Genomic DNA, 22,880 nt, shown 5'->3' with positions numbered 1-22,880 from the left:
GGCCATGAACAGATTATTGCTGTCACACAAGGGTCATGAACAGATTATTGCCGTCACACAAGGGTCATGAACAGATTATTGCCGTCACACAAGGGCCATGAACAGATTATTGCCGTCACACAAGGGCCATGAACAGATTATTGCTGTCACACGAGGGCCATGAACAGATTATTGCCTTCACATAAGAGTCATGAACAGATTACTGCCATCACACGAGGGTCATGAACAGATTATTGTTGTCACACAAGGGTCATGAACAGATTATTGCTGTCACACAAGGGTCATGAACAGATTATTGCTGTCACACAAGGGTCATGAACAGATTATTGTCGCCACACAAGGATCATGAACAGATTATTGTCGTCATGCGAGGGTCATGAACAGATTATTTCCTTCACACATGGGTCATGAACAGATTACTGCCGTCACACAAGGGTCATGAACAGATTATTGCCTTCACATAAGAGTCATGAACAGATTACTGCCATCACACGAGGGCCATGAACAGATTATTGCTGTCACACAAGGGTCATGAACAGATTATTGCTGTCACACAAGGGTCATGAACAGATTATTGTCGCCACACAAGGATCATGAACAGATTATTGTCGTCATGCGAGGGTCATGAACAGATTATTTCCTTCACACATGGGTCATGAACAGATTACTGCCGTCACACAAGGGTCATGAACAGATTATTGCCTTCACATAAGAGTCATGAACAGATTACTGCTGTCACACGAGGGCCATGAACAGATTATTGCCGTCACACAAGGGTCATTAACAAATTATTGCTGTCACACGAGGGCCATGAACAGATTATTGCCGTCACATGAGGGTCATGAACAAATAATCGCCGTCACACAAGGGTCAAGAACAGATTATTGCCATCAAGACCCCACACAGTGACATGGGAGAAACGTACAAATTTTTTGGCCTTGACACGAACTTTCACAAATGTTCGTGAATCAATTTTTTGGTAACTTTTCTCGAAAACGACACCGCTTTATGGCATTAAAATCCTGGATGTCTTTTAGTAAAAAAGTTCCAGGAAATATAACTTACAGTTTTGTGAAAGTGGCCCCTGGCGATTGAAGGGTAAGCACCTTTAATCACTTTACCACGGACTGTAATTCCCATCAAAATTTCCTGTCATCACATCTGCGAGTGAATATATCTTGCCACACAAAGCAGGTCTCCATTACCATGCAAAGCAGGTCTCCATTACCATGAATGATCTCCACAAGAAGACAGATTCTTATAAACGTGCCAATGAAAAACTGGCTTTGGACAACTTCATGAATTAAAGCTGGCAAGAATCTAGGGAGGGCCTTACTTATCCGTTCATACCCAGCCAGGGAGGGCCCTTACTTATCCGGTTCATCTTATCCGTTCATCCCCAGCCAGGGAGGGCCTTACTTATCCGTTCATCCCCAGCCAGGGAGGGCCTTACTTATCTGTTCATCCAGAGCTAGGGAGGGCCTTACTTATCTGTTTATCCTGAGCTAGGGAGGGCCTTACTATCCGTTCATCCAGAGCTAGGGAGGGCCTTACTTTTCCGTTAATCCAAAGCTAGGGGAGGGCCTTACTTATCCCTTCATCCAGAGCTAGGGAGGGCCTTACTTATCCGTTCATCCCCAGCTAGGGAGGGCCTTACTTATCCGTTCATCCCAGCTAGGGAGGGCCTTACTTATCCGTTCATCCCCAGCTAGGGAGGGGGGCCTTACTTATCCGTTTATCCAGAGCTAGGGTTCTTACTTATCCGTTCATCCCCAGCCAGGGAGGGCCTTACTTATCCGTTCATCCCCAGCTGGGAAGGGTCTTACTTATCCGTTCATCCCCAGCTAGGGAGGGTCTTACTTATCCGTTCATCCCCAGCTAGGGAGGGTCTTACTTATCCATTCATCCCAAGCTTAGGGAGGGCCTTACTTATCCGTTCATCCCGAGCTAGGGAGGCCTTACTTATCTGTTCATCCAGAGCTAGGGAGGGCCTCTACTTATCCGTTCATCCCCAGCTAGGTAGGGTCTTACTTATCTGTTCATCCCCAGCTAGGGAGGGTCTTACTGTATCCATTCATTCCAAGCTAGGGAGGGTCTTACTTATCCGTTCATCCCCAGCCAGGGAGGGTCTTACTTATCCATTCATCCCAAGCTAGGGAGGGCCTTACTTATCCATTCATCCCAAGCTAGGGAGGGCCTTACTTATCCGTTCATCCCGAGCTAGGGAGGGCCTTACTTATCTGTTCATCCCCAGCTAGGGAGGGTCTTACTTATCCATTCATCCCAAGCTAGGGAAGGCCTTACTTATCTGTTCATCCCCAGCTAGGGAGGGCCTTACTTATCTGTTCATCCAGAGCTAGGGAGGGCCTTACTTATCCGTTCATCCCCAGCTAGGTAGGGTCTTACTTATCTGTTCATCCCCAGCTAGGGAGGGCCTTACTTATCTGTTCATCCCCAGCTAGGGAGGGCCTTACTTATCCGTTCATCCCCAGCTAGGGAGGGTCTTACTTATCCGTTCATCCCCAGCTAGGGAGGGTCTTACTTATCCATTCATCCCAAGCTAGGGAGGGCCTTACTTATCCGTTCATCCCCAGCTAGGGAGGGCCTTACTTATCTGTTCATCCCCAGCTAGGGAGGGCCTTACTTATCCGTTTATCCAGAGCTAGGGTCTTACTTATCCGTTCATCCCCAGCTAGGGAGGGTCTTACTTATCCCTTCATCCAGAGCTAGGGAGGGCCTTACTTATCCGTTCATCCCCAGCTAGGGAGGGCCTTACTTATCTGTTCATCCCAAGCTAGGGAGGGCCTTACTTATCCGTTTATCCAGAGCTAGGGTCTTACTTATCCGTTCATCCCCAGCCAGGGAGGGCCTTACTTATCCGTTCATCCCCAGCTAGGGAGGGTCTTACTTATCCGTTCATCCCAGCTAGGGAGGGTCTTACTTATCCGTTCATCCCCAGCTAGGGAGGGTCTTACTTATCCATTCATCCCAAGCTAGGGAAGGCCTTACTTATCCGTTCATCCCAAGCTAGGGAGGGCCTTACTTATCTGTTCATCCAGAGCTAGGGAGGGCCTTACTTATCCGTTCATCCCCAGCTAGGGAGGGTCTTACTTATCCATTCATCCCAAGCTAGGGAGGGTCTTACTTATCTGTTCATCCCCAGCTAGGGAGGGCCTTACTTATCCGTTCATCCCCAGCTAGGGAGGGTCTTACTTATCCATTCATCCCAAGCTAGGGAGGGCCTTACTTATCTGTTCATCCCCAGCTAGGGAGGGCCTTACTTATCTGTTCATCCCGAGCTAGGGAGGGCCTTACTTATCCGTTCATCCCCAGCTAGGGAGGGTCTTACTTATCCATTCATCCCAAGCTAGGGAGGGCCTTACTTATCTGTTCATCCCCAGCTAGGGAGGGCCTTACTTATCCGTTCATCCCCAGCTAGGGAGGGCCTTACTTATCTGTTCATCCCCAGCTAGGGAGGCCCTTACTTATCCGTTCATCCAGAGCTAGGGAGGGCCTTACTTATCCGTTCATCCCCAGCTAGGGAGGGCCTTACTTATCCATTCATCCCGAGCTAGGGAGGGCCTTACTTATCCGTTCATCCCCAGCTGGGAAGGGTCTTACTTATCCGTTCATCCTCAGCTAGGGAGGGTCTTACTTATCCGTTCATCCCGAGCTAGGGAGGGCCTTACTTATCTGTTCATCCCAAGCTAGGGAGGGTCTTACTTATCTGTTCATCCCCAGCTAGGGAGGGCCTTACTTATCCGTTCATCCAGAGCTAGGGAGGGCCTGCCTTACTTATCCGTTCATCCCGAGCTAGGGAGAGTCTTACTTATCTAAGTCCTCAAGTAATCAAAAATATTCTCATTTATAAAAAAAAATCAATCTGTCAATGTCACATTCCATTCAAAACCATGACTGAAGAAGTATTCCAGAACACCTAGTTGCAACACGGATTCAGTCCTTTCATTTCTGTAACAACACTGTTCTCAACAATTTTGGTGATCCCAGAAAAAACTCCAGGCTTCCTGCTACATTTGAACCAGGGAATCCTGGATTGGATTTATTTAGTTGATTGGTGTTTTACGCCGTACTCAGAATTCTCTCACTTATATGACGGCGGCCAGCATTATGGTGGGAGGAAACCGGGCAGAGCCCAGGGGAAACCCACCACCATCCGCAGGTTGCCGACAGGTCTTCCCATGTACAACTGAAGAGGAACTGTTGGAGCAGATTGATTCCAGCCTTTAATTTCATTGGTCAGGGGTTAATCGGCTGCATCAAGATCATCCCTCGAGTCAGCACAGTCAGCTGGTGGCCACTACAACAGTTTTGAATTGTTTTTGTTTCCTAATGAAAGTGAAATGAGACTGGGATTTACCTTTCCCCAAACCTTCCGTCCTCTTAATAGAAAAACCTGAAAGCAGAAAATAAAAGTTTTAAAAATCATATTAAATTCCTTCACTGATTTATTGATTTTATTTATTTGATTGGTGTTTTACGCCGTACTCAAGAATATCTCACTTATATGATGATGGCCAGCATTATGGTGGGTGGAAACCGGGCACAGCCCAGTGAAAACCCACGACCATCAGCAGGTTGCTGGAAGATCTTTCCACGCATGACCGAAGAGGAAGCCAGCATGAGCGACAGCATTGGTGAGAGACTCTTGGGTCATAACGCTGCGCTAGCTCGCTAACCAACTAACACCATATTGAAGACATTCTCACCTGACCGTAGTGAATAACAGGTATAGGGGTGCAAGACAACAGATTGCTAAGAGTAATCACTGCCCATTGCTAGGCACCTGGTGAACCTTCCCACTTACAGCTACCGCCAAAACAGTGAAAACTTTGAGCACACGATATATCAGGTCCAAATGAATTTTTGTGAATGAGTAATGCAACATGACTGCACAAACAAAACTGCAGGTTTGTTACATATTTTCATCAGATTCTAAAATTCCCTAGAATTTCTACACTTCCAAAATCACATAACGGCAATGGAGTTATGTCCCTTGACGATGTCATCTTAAATGCATGATGGAGCAAATTCTTCCACAAACATTGTGCTATTGGCTGACTTTGTATTCACATTTCGTGAAGGACAGATACTCACCTATATTATCAACATTGTTGGGATTTATTTATTTCACTGGTGTTTTACACCGTATGCAAGAATATTTCACCTATGAAACAGCAGCCAGCATTATGATCGGAGGAAACTGAGCAGAGCCTGGGGGGAAACCCAGGACCGTCTGCTTGCTTCTGGTAGACCTTCCCACATACGACCACAATGAAAGCCCACATTAGCTGGACTTGAACTCACATCGACCGCATTGGTAAGAAGCTTCTGAGACAACCTCCTGCGCTGACATACAAACCACTCTGCCATGAATGCATAAAATATTGTTAGGAAAATGCAGAAATACCACTTGGTGATCTGTTGGCAGATAAATCTTATCTGGTGCTTAAATATTCAAGCAATCTATCCCACTTCTGTAACTGACCTTTTCCCAGTGCGTCCGCCCTTACTCCACTTAATGGGTATTCTGCAAAAATACATCAAATCATATATGGTGATGTCAAATAGAAAAGAGGCATGCATATATGGGTTTAAGAAATACTCATGTTTGTCGGTTTCAGGAATATCACAGCAGCTGCGTAAGCGATGACAATTTTCTTCTCTTGAATTCTTATAAATCTTCTGAGCTCTTGACCATAGTCTCGCAGCAGCGTTAACATAAAAATACGACAACAGGTATTGTACTTCATCTAAAGTGACGTTTGTAGAAATACGCCCTACGAACTAAAAAAGGCATTAAAATGATACTTTTGATGCCGACACTTAAATTTGTCTGATAAGAAATTAATCAAACTTCATAAGAAACTCTTAAGTCATGTAGGTGGTGCTATAAGGTGGATGAATCAGTCCAAATCCAACAACATGTGTCACCTGAAATATGCTAAACTTTAGCTGAAACACGCTAATTGTACATGTAGATGTTGTCTCCCCGTCCAATGAGAAGTGGGCATTAATGGACTTGTATATCTGATTGGCGTTTTACGTCATACTCGTATGTTACTTCTCTGATACAACAGCTGCCAGCATTATGATGGAAGGAAACCAGGGAAGGGGGGCTAAAGGATATGTTAACACAATAAACTCCGAAACACTTTAAAGAACGAATATTATTTAACAAATCAAACGTCTTACCTTTCACATAGCCTTCCTGAGTTACCATAGGCACGGGTATATCTGCTGTAAACCCCAAACAGATCATTAATGGTTAACAGCACAGGGTCAGGAGTAATTGTGACCTCAAAACCATAGCAACTGGCATTATTATCAAATTAAATTAATAAGATTAAAATTAACCCAATAAATGATATAAATTTACATATGTGTGCATTATCACCAATATTAACCCACAATTAAGAAGAATATTCATTATTTCTAATACAACACTTTTTTATCGTTCTTTTTGCTATTCTGAATGAGCAAATTAAACACAAAAAAATTAAAACAGAAATTTGCACAATGAAAGTACTAACTGATGTGTTCAAAACATGTAAAAAATATCATCACCATGGAAACCAAATCCGTGCAACAAAAATAACTACACAGCAAAATAAACAACAAAATAAAACTGCCAAATGAAAATTAATGAAAATAAGAAGATAAACTAGAACTGAGGTAATTTTTCTTAAACATAAGAGAGTGTCTGTCACTTGATCATGACCTTCTGTAATTCTTCAACCTTTTTGCATGTTTGTAAGGTGTTCATTCAAGCATATTCTGAAGGCATTATTTTGTGTAGACTCATGAAATTACACTTCCTGAAGCCCAGACACTGGTCAATCCAGCTAATGTAGTTTTGTCTCCAACATCAACAAAAAAAATGTACATACCTACATTGATTTATTTATTTATTTGATTGGCATTTTACGCCGTACTCAAGAACATTTCACTTATACGACGGCGGCCAGCATTATGGTGGATGGAAACCGGGCACAGCCCGGGGGAAATCCACGACCATCCGCAGGTTGCTGTCAGACCGTCCCACGTACGGCCGGAGAGGAAGCCAGCAGAAGCTGGACTTGAACTCACAGCGACTGCATTGGTGAGAGACTCCTGGGTCATTAGCGCGCTAACCAACTGAGCCACGGAGGCCCCCCATACCTACATTGAGGATCTCCAAGGATTCATTGTATTGATTGTAGTTCTTACCGACTGGGTGCCGCGGGAGAGCATCAGGGGTGGTCAGGGGATTTTACTGACAGTTTAAGAACGTAACAAACAAGCTCATGCTTCAATGAGCAGTCAGTCTGATTATTTTAGTACATGCACTTCGCAACACGTTGATTGTTTTAATATTGTTATTTTGTGATAAATGAGAATTTGGGAGAAAACTCTGTGAAGATTAAGCGGGACTACTCAGAACCTTTACGCATGAGGAGGGTCATGGCAAGTATCCATTTTTAAACTGCAGGGCTCTCTATATACAAAGCTGTAGCAGAATTTGGCACCCTGCAAATCCGTACTCACAAACTGCGCTCACCAGTAGACGGGATGAAGATGTCAAAGTGTGATTAAAGCGACAACTACACACGTGCATTAGTGCCGCTGCAGCTAAACATTTCTTGTTCATTTTGACGTAATTTGAGAAACAGTCAACATCCGCCCATCTTTCGTAAACATGAATGCTTAATTTACTTAATACTTAATCAAGTCACCTGCGGATGTAATTTACTTAATACTTAATCAAGTCACCTGCGGATGTAATTTACCTAATACTTAATCAAGTCACCTGCGGATGTAATTTACTTAATACTTAATCAAGTCACCTGCGGATGTAATTTACCTAATACTTAATCAAGTCACCTGCGGATGTAATTTACTTAATACTTAATCAAGTCACCTGCGGATGTAATTTACTTAATACTTAATCAAGTCACCTGCGGATGTAATTTACTTAATACTTAATCAAGTCACCTGCGGATGTAATTTACTTAATACTTAATCAAGTCACCTGCGGATGTAATTTACTTAGTACTTAATCAAGTCACCTGCGGATGTAATTTTAGTCATACAGATTGGTTTTATCTACATGTTGATACAAGCCACTTATAATCACAGGACGCGAAATTTCAGCATGTCTACCCTTCGACCTCATGATTTTTGCTGGCAAAAAGGCAAAACAGTTATCTGGTGTGTCAGTGGCAACACGTATATGACATCTGAGCAAAACTGTACACAGCAAATAATAAAACGTGTATTTTATTTTCATATAAGGCCAGTGAGGGTGTTGTGGGAACTCCTAATGTGGTAAATCCTGTCTCCCAATATACCAGACTCGCACACAGTGCTACCGAGAAGGGGTAAAAGTAAATCGAGGTGGTTTTCGGACACCTCACACTGAGTATGTTTTCTGTGTTAAATGAGAGGTTCCCAACATAAAAACACACGAAAAAAAACTCTTCTGCAATAGGAGGACAGTTCCAACTGTAAAGGAACAAAACGTGCGTGTAGACTGACATACTAAATTGGAATTACATGGACACGGGAAGCTGATGACAGATATTTCTCTGTGAAATTTGTTTTAGCTGAAATACATATGCACACATATTCGTTGCATAATCAGGGCTCTCAGTCGACAACCATTCACCAGATAATGGAGTGAGGTGACTTCCTCGTAGGTCTATATTAACCCCTAAAAACAGTTTGTCTACAGTGTACATTGTGTATGTACATTCCTTGTTTGGTGAGGTCATGGGGGGTAATCGCTCTCTTCTGTCATCTTGCCGCCAACTGAGCAGGGTAATGAACTGGGTTGGCACATGTTTTTTACGACAGCCATGCGTTTTGTTTGAAGATGGAAAACTAATTCGCATAAATCAAGCCCAATGGTCGGTAAGGCACTGAAACTCCAGCTCAATGGCCAAGCAATGTTTGCGATTTAATTAAACACGATTTTAAAGACATAAACCTTAAAGAATGGTTAATAAATTATAAATATATAATAATAAAAAATTTTTTAAAAAACTCGTGTCAAATTCTTCTTAAAGATGCAAACATTACGGACTGGTCAATAAATTATGATCAAAAAACTCCCTTGCAAAGTCTATCACTCCAATTAGTTATAATGATGTTAGGACTGGTTACAGTTTAGTTTATTTACCATGATTTATTGTGGCCATATCAGCGTCAGAATACTCTGAAAATCAAGAAAAATACACCTGTAAAAATCCACGACATTACCATGGAAACCTCAAACTGCACTCATAGCCTACATGCATGATGCAGTCACAAACCACATGACTTTTCAGGCTGGCTAAAATTGGATGTTTTTGGGGTTTTTTTAACTCCACCATTACACCAATTTCTTAACTTTTTTTCCCCAAAATCATCTTTCTGTGCTGATGAATTCATATTCCTATATTTCAATAGGCTGGGAGAAATAGAGTATATTTATTAACATTATGAGGCATGGATTATCTCCCCTGTATTACAGTCTACAGCAGCACCGCCTTCCTTGTATTCATGGCTCTGAACTGGGATTACCCAGTGTATGTGTGTGGGGAATTTTGCAGACAGAAGAAATAAACAAAAAAGAATTAACCAAACCAAAACACAAGTAAAAATACTAAGCAAGTATTGTGCTTCCTTCTTTAAAAAGAAAAATAAAATCCAGCAATAACTTAAATAAAGATGAAAAAATCAACAAAATGATGCTAAATATGAAAATGATGCGTAATAAGTATTTCTTTACCTTTGACATTCTCCTGTGTTCTGACTTGATGGGAAGGGTAATCTAAAACACGGAAAACAGTTACATTGTTCATCACACCTTTCATCACATTCTTATTAACTTTAGTTATTAATTTTAAGTTTCAGCGCCAAAGTAATATTTTGTGACATTTATATGCCTCTAAAAATGCACTTTTGTGGGGGAAGTTTTAGGTCCCTTTACACATAGGTTTTTTTACACACACACACACACATATATATACATATATACACATATATATATATATATATATATATATATATATATATACCGCAAATCTTAACCCTTTTCAACCACTAAAGCACTTTTTCGCAGAAGAACTTCATGCATTCAATCATTATGAAATATTTATTTATTTATTTGAATGCTGTTTAATGCCGTACTCAAGAATATTTCACTTATGCTACTACGGCCAGCATTACCGTGGTAGGAAACCGAACAGAACCCAGGGGAAATCCACTATGATCTGCAGCTTGCTGCCAAACCTTTCCATGTATGTTATGAAATATTATCTCAGTTAGAGAATACATTTAAGTAAGCAAACTGGCAAGGTACATGTACTGGGCATGTACTCTTATTGGCTGTATCAAAACACTACCATTTAGATATACAAATCTTTTAACCTTATTATTTTTTTTTTTTGTTTGGTTTTTTTCTTAACTTCATCTAGGCATCCTTAATGAACAGCTACGGCTTTCAGGAATGTATTTCTAAGCCCAGAAAGTAGTGAAGTCAGAGTAGCAGTATTAACATCATGGTTACACATGCATCAGGTGAACTGGGCTGATACACAGACTTGAACGATGCAAAAAGTTGAATGTGAGGAGTTGAAACAAGAAATGAAACGAGTGAACGAAGCCTTACTGGCCATTAGTTTACATAAACCAAAGGATGTGCCATGATACACATAATAATGAAGCCTCGACTGATAGTGACATCATGCATTTATCTGATAACCATAATTTCTCAATTCTGAGAGAGCTATGGGGGTGCACAGTTTTGTGAAGCTTTATTTGACACACACAAATCATTTTTAGCGTCATTTTCACAAAAAAATATATGCATAAATTCAACATAAAAAAGTGCTTTAGTGGTTGAAAAGGTTGAAGATTTACAGTAGGTCGAGGGAATTGGAGAGATGACAGTAAATCACCGCCTTCCCCGGCTATCTGTCAGACAGATAACCTGACTTAAAGCTTCAGCCACAGCAGCGAGAGCCGGATTTGAACACATGATCTCACTGGTCATGAGCCGCAGACAGTAACTGCTAACCTGAATCATCTGAGCCTGCAAGGTCTCTCTGATGTGTCCTTACACTGCTGGTTTAACCAACAAATTAAGCCTTATCTCACCACCCCCTCCTCACTCCCCACTCCTCCACCCAGCATTGTCTGTATATGTACGAAGTTTTGTACTGATACTTACTTTCATACAACATGTCCCCTGAGTTTGTGAGGGCCGGGGTTCCCTTTGCTGGGCTCTCCGTCTGATCTGTCAACACAAAGCAACACAATTGTCAATACAACTACTATGAATTATTGTCAACACAAACTGAATTTCTTTACGAAATATTACACAAATTACTAATGTCAACAATAGTTGCAACAGGAAGCAATAAAATAAATGTCAACATAAAACAAACGCATGTCCACATAAAGCAATGAATCAATGTGAGAACAAATCAAGAGACAGAACTGTTTTTAACAGAAAATAAAATTGTTTATACTGTACATGTTGAAAAACTGTATTGTCAACAGAAAGCAAAATAATAATTGTCAACGAAATTTGTGTCAACATGAAATAACAAAAGTACATCATGTCCATGAACAACCTGATATCATCATCATCAGAAATGATTTCCACACACTGTAAAATTTAATGTCAACAAAAATGTTGAACATTATCTATTAAATCAGCAATGTAAATGTATGTGTCAACATCTGTTCTCGATCAACACTACTGATGTTCACAAATGTTTCATCATCACCAGCCACATGGCAACTACAGTACAGTACATCTCCAAGTTGCAAACAAAGCACACATGTACAGTTACATGTACAGTTACACATATAGTACACGTAAAGTTACATATACAGTACATCTCAGTTACAAGTACAGTTATAGGAAACATGTATAGGAAAGTAAATGTTTGTTTTTCTTTACCTCATTCACCTAACACAACATCCAGACTTCTCCCTTTCATCTGATTTATTTATTTCACTGATTTGTGCTATTTATCTAATCATTGGTGGGGCTTTGTTGTTGTTTTTTTTTTTTTTTTTTTTTTTTTTTTTTTTTGAGCTAATATGGCAGACGGATGTGCCTGGAGTATACCACTGACCTTGACCTTGACAGGATGTGGCTCAAATACTGCCAATGTTAATCCCCGTCCAGATTATCCTACATCCCTCAATACCATCCAACATCGTTGAATCAGAAATGTGCAAGTGTATGTTTTTGTCACCAAGTTACGTCAAGTGGAGACATGTGACCTGGGCAAAATGGCGGCACCAAAGGCGAAAGAGAGAAACTGGTTTCACAATGACACAGTTTCGTTGATACAGGATTATGTACAATACTCTCTCTCTCTGAAGATTACAAAGACAGGGACAAAAGAAAACTATTGTGTCTCATTCACTGATGGAAATTTCCCTCCAATGCATTGAAAGTTTGGTAAAAGAAAACACAGCTCAACACACAACAACAAGTGATTTGTAGTGTGGACGGGACACTCAACTTACCTCAATAGCATTCAACTTACGGCTGAATCGACAGAAGCTGAACAATGTTGGATAGTCTGGACAGGAATTTAGTAACTGTTGTAAGACATGGTACATGTACGGTACTTTGATTTTCATATGGACTGATATACTGAATGCATGTAAAGTGCTAGGAGTTGAAAGGGCTACAGTTTTCAATAACAATTTTAAACACTGACAGCAAAGTGCATCAAAACTGAAGCAACAACTGAAAAATGATACTTTGCAAATATTTGTCCAGAAATGGTGCTTAAGTCTGGTAATATTTGAGTGACAATCATCATAATTACACAGAACCTAAAGTGAAAATCTGTGAATTGGATCACACTTTACCCTGGGTCCACTTGCACTAAACCTTCTTAACATTAAGACCATGTCATTACAATGGAACAAGCAATGTAGTCATTACGTCACCACGGTAATTGTGTGCTCTTAGCTTTCTAAATAGAGGGCTTCAAGCAAATGGACCCTGACCAAAAAAAGAACAATATTCCATTCACATTACATCTGTTTAGCAAGAAATGATTCCCTTCACATTACATCTGTTTAGCAAGAAATGATTCCCTTCACATTACATCTGTTTAGCAAGAAATGATTCCATTCACGCTACATCTGTTTAGCAAGAAATGATTCCCTTCACGCTACATCTGTTTAGCAAGAAATGATTCCCTTCACATTACATCTGTTTAGCAAGAAATGATTCCCTTCACGCTACATCTGTTTAGCAAGAAATGATTCCATTCACACTACATCTGTTTAGCCAGAAATGATTCCATTCACACTACATCTGTTTAGCCAGAAATGACTCCCTTCACATTATATCAGTTTAGCCAGAAATTATTCCATTCACATTATATCTGTTTAGCCAGAAATTATTCCATTCACATTACATCTGTTTAGCAAGAAATTATTCCACTCACACATCTGTTTAGCCAGAAATGATTCCATTCACACTACATCTGTTTAGCCAGAAATGACTCCATTCACACTACATCTGTTTAGCCAGAAATGACTCCCTTCACATTATATCTGTTTAGCCAGCAATTATTCCATTCACATTACATCTGTTTAGCAAGAAATGATTCCCTTCACATTACATCTGTTTAGCAAGAAATGATTCCATTCACACTACATCTGTTTAGCAGGAAATGATGAAAGAAAAGAATGTATGGAGTGCAAGGGAAGTTCCTCAAGGTGACTGCCATATAACCAACCATGATAACTGACCAGAGCTGGAAAATACAGGTATTTTAGTGCCCAAATGCTCCTAAATTTCTTGCTTGGCTCATAGAAAATGTGATGTTACTCTGCCAAATTGGGTATCAAATCAATCATTGGACTCAAGTTAGAATCTAATGTTTCAATCCCTGCTGACAAAATTAATTTGCAGACAAGTTCTGCAGACATAACATCACTTACAATTACATCTGGAGAAGAAAAGCTCTTGTCCAGGGCCGAACCCCCATGTGGGGTCAAAGGTCGGCAGATCCATATTAGGAACGACGCGACTGTAGCTGCAAGTGCTGGAGATGAATGACGCTTCCCAGCCCCGAGACGTGAATGAGAGCGAGCGTCGCCGACCAACGACATGTCGCGATCCTGAAGCGTCGACATAATCTACGTCCACGGCTTGCCCCACGAGGGGGTGGGCAACGTCCAAGGAGCGTTCTGCTGGGGGCGTGATCAATCCCAACTCCTGGCCCCCTGGGAAGTCAAAGTCGAGCATGTCGATGTCCCAGGCATTGAGATGTGGAAGAGGCTCCACATGGGTGCTGTAAGCACGGACGTCCATGCGACCCCAGAATTCACCCAAGGACATTGGGACAATGGCCAGTTACATGTACCTTCAGGTTATACCACACTGTTTTTGTCTTGTAAATTGTCCAAAGAAAAGCACAAATTGTTCAAGAGGTACACAAATGTCCTGAGATATCTCGTAAATTGTCCTCAGATACACACATAAGACTCAAGAGGTACACAAATGTCCTGAGATATCTCGTAAATTGTCCCAAGAAACAGACCAATGGCTTGAAAAATACACAAATTGCTTGATGTCTTGCAAAATGTTCTCAAGATATACACAAATGACTCACAAAGTACACAAATGACTCACAAAGTACACAAATGACTCACAAAGTACACAAATGTTCTGATCACTATCCCCAAAACAAGAGATCTGCAAACTAAACCAACACAACCAATCAGAGCTGCATGTACACTTAGTCTTAAACCTCAAGAGAACGCTTAAATCTGAGAATCACACTTCTGCTCCAGCAAGAGCTACACTTAGTCTTCAACCTCAAGAGAACACTTCAATCTGAGAATCACACTTCTCCGACGACAAGAGCGACACTTAGTTCCCAGCCTCAAGAGAACACTTCAATCTGAGAATCACACTTCTGCTCCACTTTATTCTGGACAGAAACTACAGTGAAATACACCACACTCCTAAACACTACAAATGCAAGAAGTACACTCCTAAACACTAAAAATGTGAAAATTACACTTCAACAAGTGTCCTTAATGTTTAGAATTACACATGTAGATGTACAATTGCAATACCTGTGGAGTGTTTCCCTCAAAGTGTAAACAAAAAAAAAAAACCAATACAATGCAAAAAATCTAGATGTTTCAATTCTACAACCTGTATTGAAATGATTTCAAAATTATAACAAATTCCTTTCTTAATCACTGAACAAAAAATCTTTGGAATATATGTTATAACAAATGTTTCAATTTAGCAAAATGAAATAAGGGCAGTTTTCTTAGAGAAGCGTAGTACATACATTTTATGTACATGAATTTAAGGTAGTTTCTGAGATCAAAAATGTTGCTTTTGAGAAAAGTGTAGATAACTTCCTGAGATAAAAATAGATCAACGTGAAGATGTGTGTTGAGTACTTAATCCCAGACAAAGTGTAATGCTGAAGATTAGGTGCCGATTAATCCTTACCCTTAATCCTCACCCTTTAATCCTGAGATACTTGTAACTCTTATCAACCCCTGAGATAACACATTAACCCTAAGGCAATTTATCCTGAGGTACATGGAAGTGTAAATCCTGAGTTGCTAGATTAACCATAAAAGATAAAGTCTGAGATAACTTGATTAATCATAACATAAAATCCTGAGATAATTTAATAAATCCAGATATACATGCAACACAATGGTAATCATTCATTCGGAGATTAGCGTAAACCCTGAGATTAACTTGAATAAATTTCCTTGATGCGGAGATAAACTTTAGTACATACTGTACATGTAGATCTCAATAACACAGCACCATGGTTGTCATGGCAACTACTTCACTTACACATAAATGCACCAAACATCAAAGTCAACAAAACCACCTACAACAATGCTTTACAGCCAGTCAATAAATTACACTAACAAGCTTTAAATCTTTAACAAGCAACAAACCATCAATGAGCAATAAACCACCAATGAGCAATAAACCACCAATGAGCTATAAACCATCAACGAGCAATAAACCACCAATGAGCTATAAACCATCAACAGGCAATAAGCAATAAACCATCAACAAACTTTCCTCCTAACATCAGGAGTTAAATAGCCATATAGAGCTGAGTAATCATTTCATCTCTTCAGCAAAGGTGTCTTTTTCAAATCACAATGGCTTGATCAGAACTACTGTAAGCACTATAACAAAAATGAAGCACTGCCTACAGCCAGATTCCAGTTGAAACACGTTTTTCACAAATTTGGACACAAATCTTTTGGAATGTAACATATGGCATGTAAAATGTGTTAGTCCTCAGAGATCAGTATACAAGATACTAGATTAAAGCGATAAGTTCCGTCCCCGAGAAAATATGAGCAACTTGGCAAGCACCGGTTAGATTTCGTGGATTTCACGTGGAGCAAGTCATTTCCTTTGAACGCTGATCCAAACTAAACATGACAGGGTTTTCTTGACAAGAATGTGATGAGTTCTTTGATTCATGTCCATTATGATGAATATTCATGTCACCATGGTTACTCCACGCCTAAACTCCGCCCATGTTGACATGAAGGTGTGTTTTTCCTTGAAAACATCTTGCATAGTCTGAGCACGAAAAATTCTTTAGTTTGAAGCAATATACAAGCACATGTATAATCCTGAAGAATTTGTCCAAATTTATCCAAACTTTACTTTGGTAATGAACTCAAAACGAGTATAGCCCTAGTTAGTCCATCCCTCTCCCTTTCCAAAAGATCTGAGAATTCCAAAAATATGTTGATAATAGAAAAGTCACAATGAATATTTCAACTGCCAGTACACAAAGTCTTTCTCCTGTCCACAACAAAGACAGTAAGGGTTTGTTCCAATCAAGAAAAATGCACGAGAGTCCAGTACATGAAAGATTAAGGTGCAAAAATCTGTTGATAAGAGTCTCCAAAATTAAATCCACTGTTTGCCTGAGGTCATTTTGTGGCTAATTATGTCTCAGGTACGACAAGGTGAAAGTGAAGTGTCCTAAAGTGACCGTGACCTCACCATGTGCGATCAACCGCGACAGATTTCACGGATAAAAAGAGATCTCTTTCCACAAGGGGTATCTGCTTTTTTACAGTTCCATGAAATCACCTGGCTGTTCGAACCAAATGAACTGCTTTATTCACAGGTAGAAGTGGTCATCACCATGGTTGTAAATGTACATATGGATTTGACTGGTTAACTAGTCTGTCTTTTCTTGACAATAAAGTTGGGAAGAAAAATTATACAACTTAGTATCCAGGCATGGTTTCAATCAAGAAAAACTTTGGCCTATAAACTAAAAAAAAAAAAAAACAAAAAGATTTCTAATGTAAGTAATTCAGAGCACTCCACAATTTTAACAGTGTAAGACTTCAATTTTAACAGTGTAAGACTTCAAATTACTTATATCAGCAAATGAAAGTTTTCCCAGAAAAAACACGCCAGCAGTAACCTTTAGACTCTAACCTTCCGCGACCAATCAAGTCACAACCTTTCTGATCCAATGCCAATGCTGTGACAGCCGTATAATCCAATGCCACTGAGCCAGATTCATCCAATGATCTAATGAAAATCCTATTACACCTCGTTAATCTTGTGCCGAAGCTGGTTATGATCAATTGTACAATCAAGCGCCAATCTTGAAATAACTTTTGTATCTAATTGCCAAATCTGTAATCAACTGCCAAGCCTGATATGATTACAAAGACTACAAGATAAGCCAATGATATTCTGAGTTCCAATCCAGTTTTAAAATCTTTGGCAAAAGTGCTGAAAGGAGGCACTTCTGATGCAAATGAAACACACCCACAGATGCTGACAGGCACATTGAAAGTTTCTGATTAAAACAACAAATGGTAAGAAAACAGCATGTGGCAACAGGTAACAATTAGTGATGACGACGAGTGGCAACAGGTAACAATTAGTGATGACGACGAGTGGCAACAAGTGGCAACAGGTGGCAAGTAATCCGGTGACAGTCCTTCAATCAGGAATTTATTCTTGTCTTCACCAGGATTATTGCTTTGTTCTCCAATGACACTTATAACAATGAAAATCCTGCAGAATTATTTCAACAAAAGAAAGCTCTTTTCATTCATTATCAGAAATCATAACACAGCTACGTAATCCAGGAACAAAATCCTGCATTACATCATATCCTCAATGATCAAAATCACACGGATTCTGGATTAACCTGTAATCCTCATCTAAAATCTGTCTTCAAATCCTCCTTAAGGTTATATTTCAAACCGGAAGAAAAATCCTTTGATCTTTGGATGAGAGATCGTTTGATATGATGTCACGAAAAATCTCCAGAATTCGAAAAATCTCTAGAATTCAGAGGCAGGTGTCTCACAAACACGGATTTGCTGGTGCGTGTATATGGTATACACAAGTACATGTCAAAAACACACTTCACACTCCGATCAATTTGCATGAATTAATCATTCCCATCTTGGGTTTTCTGTCGGCATGACGACAAAAACAGCAAAACGTTCCCGTTTACGAGACAACCATTACCACCCAATGCTCTCAGACCGGCAGGCTGCACTAAGCTGACGGAGAGCACCAGCTGTTTTGTGCGTATGTAGATAAAGTAGTCCTTCTGCGTCTAAGTGACGATCCAGTACATCATTATCACCGTACGGCTGAATCCTTGAGCAACACCCGTCTAGTGCCAGCAAGTCTATCTCCCGGTTGTCGTGGTACTGTTGGCTACACAGCCAAATCACTCATGATACAATATCGTCATAAACGCATGGACGTGAACTCTGCATTCCCTGGCTATCCAGCCACTCAGCTAAGGCCAGCCTAACCTCAGTTTGACCGCTGGTCATTCAGGCCTGATAAACAGCAGAGGACTGGCCACTGGTCAGCCACGTCCTAAAAATCTGACCGCTGTACTAATCGCTGGACTCGACTCGACCACTTGGCCGCTCGGTGGGAGAAAAAAAATCAATAGCTTGTATCTGCAGCGGTCAATACCTAGGGATTGGCAATAGGCAGTGACCGCGACTACCAGCCCATATCACACAGTACACATATACATATATGTGTAGACTATACCAAATGGACTATGTACATACACATGAAGCTGAACACAGGGTAGGGGTCTACTGTACAGACACAAGTGTGAATATATATAGTATTACACACAACTGACAAGTGTTGGTTTAGTAAGAGTAAAATAAAACGGCTCTGGTCAGAACTTCTGACCACCGGTCAAGGCCAGGCCACAAATAAATCCCAGTCTTGATACTATGTGCTGATGTGACCAACAAACCTCTCAGATCTGGGCGTCACTCAAACAGTTCTTCATGTTATTTACATGCATATTATGCACAATTATAGAACTATAGAACACTGTACGTGCACATGCATAATTTAAACAGCTGCACATGTACTTGAGATTTCACTAAGCACTGAATATGTCTGGAGTGCTGATTGGATAATATTCTATACTGAAGTTGGTAAAACACTATACACAAGATTAAAATGCAGATCAAACTTCGGCCTCTGGTGAACAAAAAAAAAATGAATGCTTTTCCCAGTGATTACCTGTCCTACGTTTACCTTTCAAAGACATGGCCATAATGGGTCGATGTTCTGGATATTTCACAGCACTGGAGAAAAGCAAAAAATACATGTACATGTACATGTACACACAAAGGTAGGGCATTGCAGTTGGATGAACAGTAGTCAGGAAATTCACTATGTTCGTGTTGTGTAACTTCAGAGACACAGGCATACAGACGTCGTTCAAATTAATGTGCATGGTAGAACAATACTGTATGAGTACTCCAGGAAAGTGATTGTTCACATTAAAGTTTAATCGTTCACTCTTCCCCACTCAATAAAAACAATCTAACTACCGTAACCAGCAAGGGCTGATATCGTTAAGGCTATGCCATTTTAACTTTAACTTTTTTAACTTAACTTCAATTTCGATGGAAGGTTTAAAAATGAAACTAAAACTAATTGAATTTGTAGAAAAGGTAGACTGTGCCAGCAATTGTTTCCTTTAGAGACATATTTATGCCAATGGAAATCCTTGAAAACCAGGAAAATCACAAACAAAAATTAAGATCAGACATGGTATAAGATGGATTTTCAATTCTATATTCATTCCATTTTAGGGCACTATTATAAATGTCTTGAAACAGTAAAAAGTTATATTTCTTTCTATAAGTGTACATATTCATTTACCAATATGGAATGCAAATCTGTACAGTGTATATCCAACAGTCAAAGGTCACCACAACGTGGCTGCGAAACTGCCAAAGTGGTGCTAAGCCAAGGTCATTCATTCAATCAAACTTCCAAAGTGGTGCTAAGCCAAGGTCATTCATTCAATCAAACTTCCAAAGTGGTGCTAAGCCAAGGTCATTCATTCAATCAAACTTCCAAAGGCCGCCACAAAAATCGCTGCAATATTGCCAAAAGCGGTCAACCATAATTATCCAATCATTAGAACAGTCATAAGGAAAGTTTGTCAGTAACTTGCCAAAGGCCGATGGTTTAATTAAGGCACTCTGGTTCCCTCAACGACAAAAAAACCTGGCTGCCATTATAATAGTGTGAAAATTCGGAAGCATGGCATCAAGCAATAATCAAAAATATAAACTTTATAATACATGCAGATTTGACATTTGCTGATTTGGAGAAGTTATGAAAATTATATTAATTTCTTACATGTCTTTACTACATGTACATGTGAATTAAATAATGCAATGAACTATTTTCTTATGAAATATAGATGTTACTTTTAAGTCCAAATATAAAAGAATTATAATGAAGCAGATTACACTTTTGTTTGTTTGTTTGTTTGTTTGTTTTTTAGGTCACATAAGGATAGTTGCTTGAGGTGGTAACTCAAAATGTTCATGATTTTTCGTGTTTCCTTAATGGGTTACAGGGTGTGCACTAATGGGCTACAGGGTGTGCACTAATGGGCACAGAGCAGAACAGTACAAATGTAGGGTAAGCATGTAAAAATTGTTTTGTACGCAATGTTTTGGCAAAATGGATATGTCCTGTAATGGAAGTGACTTTTGAAAAGTCTGTTCTTGCACAAGTACATGAACATATCAACCCACAGCGAAAAAAAGTAAGGTTCTGATATCAAACTTTAAAGGTGAGGGGAATTTCCATACAATGGAACTCAAAACGATGCTTAGAGCTTTTATTTATTTACTTATCTGATTGGTGTTTTACATTATACTTAAGAATCATTCATTTACAAGATGACGACAAAACATTTTGCTGGAAGGAAACCAGGCTTAGAGGTTGAAGTCTGTGAATGAAAGAAATTTGGAGGGGAACTTCACCACTGATTGGTTAACCATCATCGTTTTGTTCAACTTACTTGTTAGTTTTAATACACCATGATTAGTTTGGGAGCCCAAACATTTTCCAGAAACTGGCTCTAAATATGGCTTATTTATATGGTAATATTATCTTTTTTAAATTTGCACCTTGAATATTATCCACAGAGAGAGAAAAAATAAACACCAGAACACATGTACATGTACAGTGTGTATGTAGAGATGTGCCTACGTGTTCATGTAAAGGACTGCGGTTCAGGTTTTCTTGCAGATTGGTATACACACAACCACATGCGGCCCTTGTTCAGTGAACTGTGACGTGCCCACACAAATATCCCACTCAACACTAAACATTAACGTCCACTCCAAACTAATATCCCGCGTTATTGATCAGGTATTTACGGTACAGTACAGCCCAGTGCAGCGCACACTGCTGGCGCAATCTGCAGCTGATGTAAAACCTGTGACACTGCTGTCTAAACATTCAGCCTGGGAGCGGTGAACCAAAGGTCAGTGACTGGACACTGAGGTCATCTGCTGGTCATCTGACCACTGCCAGCTAACTGCTTATGTAAGTCTACCATGACCTGACCTCTAGGGTCAACTGGCAAACTGCTTGCAGGGGCAGCAGAAACCCACCCACATAATCTCCTGGCAGTGATGGCTCTGGACATGTATAAGTAGGCACACATGTATAATGCACAACTGCATGTTAATGTGTCTCCGTCAAGAAACCTTAATTGTTTGATTAATTTTTTTTAAAAAATCCTTATAATAACCTCTTGAACACAAGCCTGAGCAGACGAACCTAGAATTTCACTTTCTCCATGACACTGGAATGCACGTACATCATGCATTTAACCTCCGTGATTATCAAAATAATACATGATATACTAGACAAATTTATTATCCTAATTGCCCAAAACTAGAATGACATCACTGCGACAGAAAACATTCAGCAAGAGAAAAACAATTCATTTGAACACAAAATGGCTCATTCGATAATTAGCAAAACAACTCGTCAACAGAAAATCCAATTCATTCTAATAGAAAAAAAAATTCCTTCTCACAGCAATGTATCACCTTCAATTAAGAGACCTTAATTGTTTGACTTTTTAAACAAAATCCATATCCTTATTTTCCTCTGGAAACATGCTAAGGGCAAATTTGACATTTGGCTTTCACCAAGACAATGAATTACCACAAAGATCTCCGTGTGTGTGTGTATTTAACCTTAATGACAATCAAATACACTCAAATACACATACAAATTCATTTATTTTATTATTATTACACAATACTAGAATGACCCATTCTACAAATATATGTACAAAAACAATTCATTCCAACAGGAATAGTAATTCATACTCAGAGACAAATTCATTTGCACAGAAAAAATTCATTTTAACAGAAAAACAACCTATTTTAACAGAAAAACAACCCACTTAAACAGAAAACCAACCTCTCCTATAAATACATGTAGCAAAACAACTCATTCAAACAGGAACGCCAAATCATTCTAATAGAAAAAA

At 39.7% G+C, this 22,880-nt stretch overlaps 1 protein-coding gene across 3 annotated transcripts in view; it reads right to left on the bottom strand.

Moving 5' to 3' along the window:
* LOC135462740 (probable nuclear hormone receptor HR3) overlaps nt 1-22,880 on the bottom strand; it is a 58,791-nt gene that overhangs the window by 22,052 nt on the left and 13,859 nt on the right. For 2 of the 3 annotated variants that reach the window (XM_064739971.1, XM_064739972.1), the window contains exons 2-7: nt 11,213-11,278; nt 9,770-9,811; nt 9,179-9,214; nt 6,214-6,258; nt 5,507-5,548; nt 4,379-4,414 (exon numbers count right to left, since the gene is read on the bottom strand). In XM_064739971.1, the coding sequence (XP_064596041.1) occupies nt 4,379-4,414; nt 5,507-5,548; nt 6,214-6,258; nt 9,179-9,214; nt 9,770-9,811; nt 11,213-11,278 (267 nt within the window). The remainder of the gene's footprint in view (nt 1-4,378; nt 4,415-5,506; nt 5,549-6,213; nt 6,259-9,178; nt 9,215-9,769; nt 9,812-11,212; nt 11,279-22,880) is intronic. The other variant, XM_064739973.1, reaches the window with a different exon arrangement.

The sequence above is a fragment of the Liolophura sinensis genome, chromosome 2 (assembly GCF_032854445.1).
Source record: "Liolophura sinensis isolate JHLJ2023 chromosome 2, CUHK_Ljap_v2, whole genome shotgun sequence".
NCBI lineage: Eukaryota > Metazoa > Mollusca > Polyplacophora > Chitonida > Chitonidae > Liolophura > Liolophura sinensis.
Note: the sequence above shows the minus strand (reverse complement) of the source record. Positions and strands in the feature narration are given on the sequence as shown.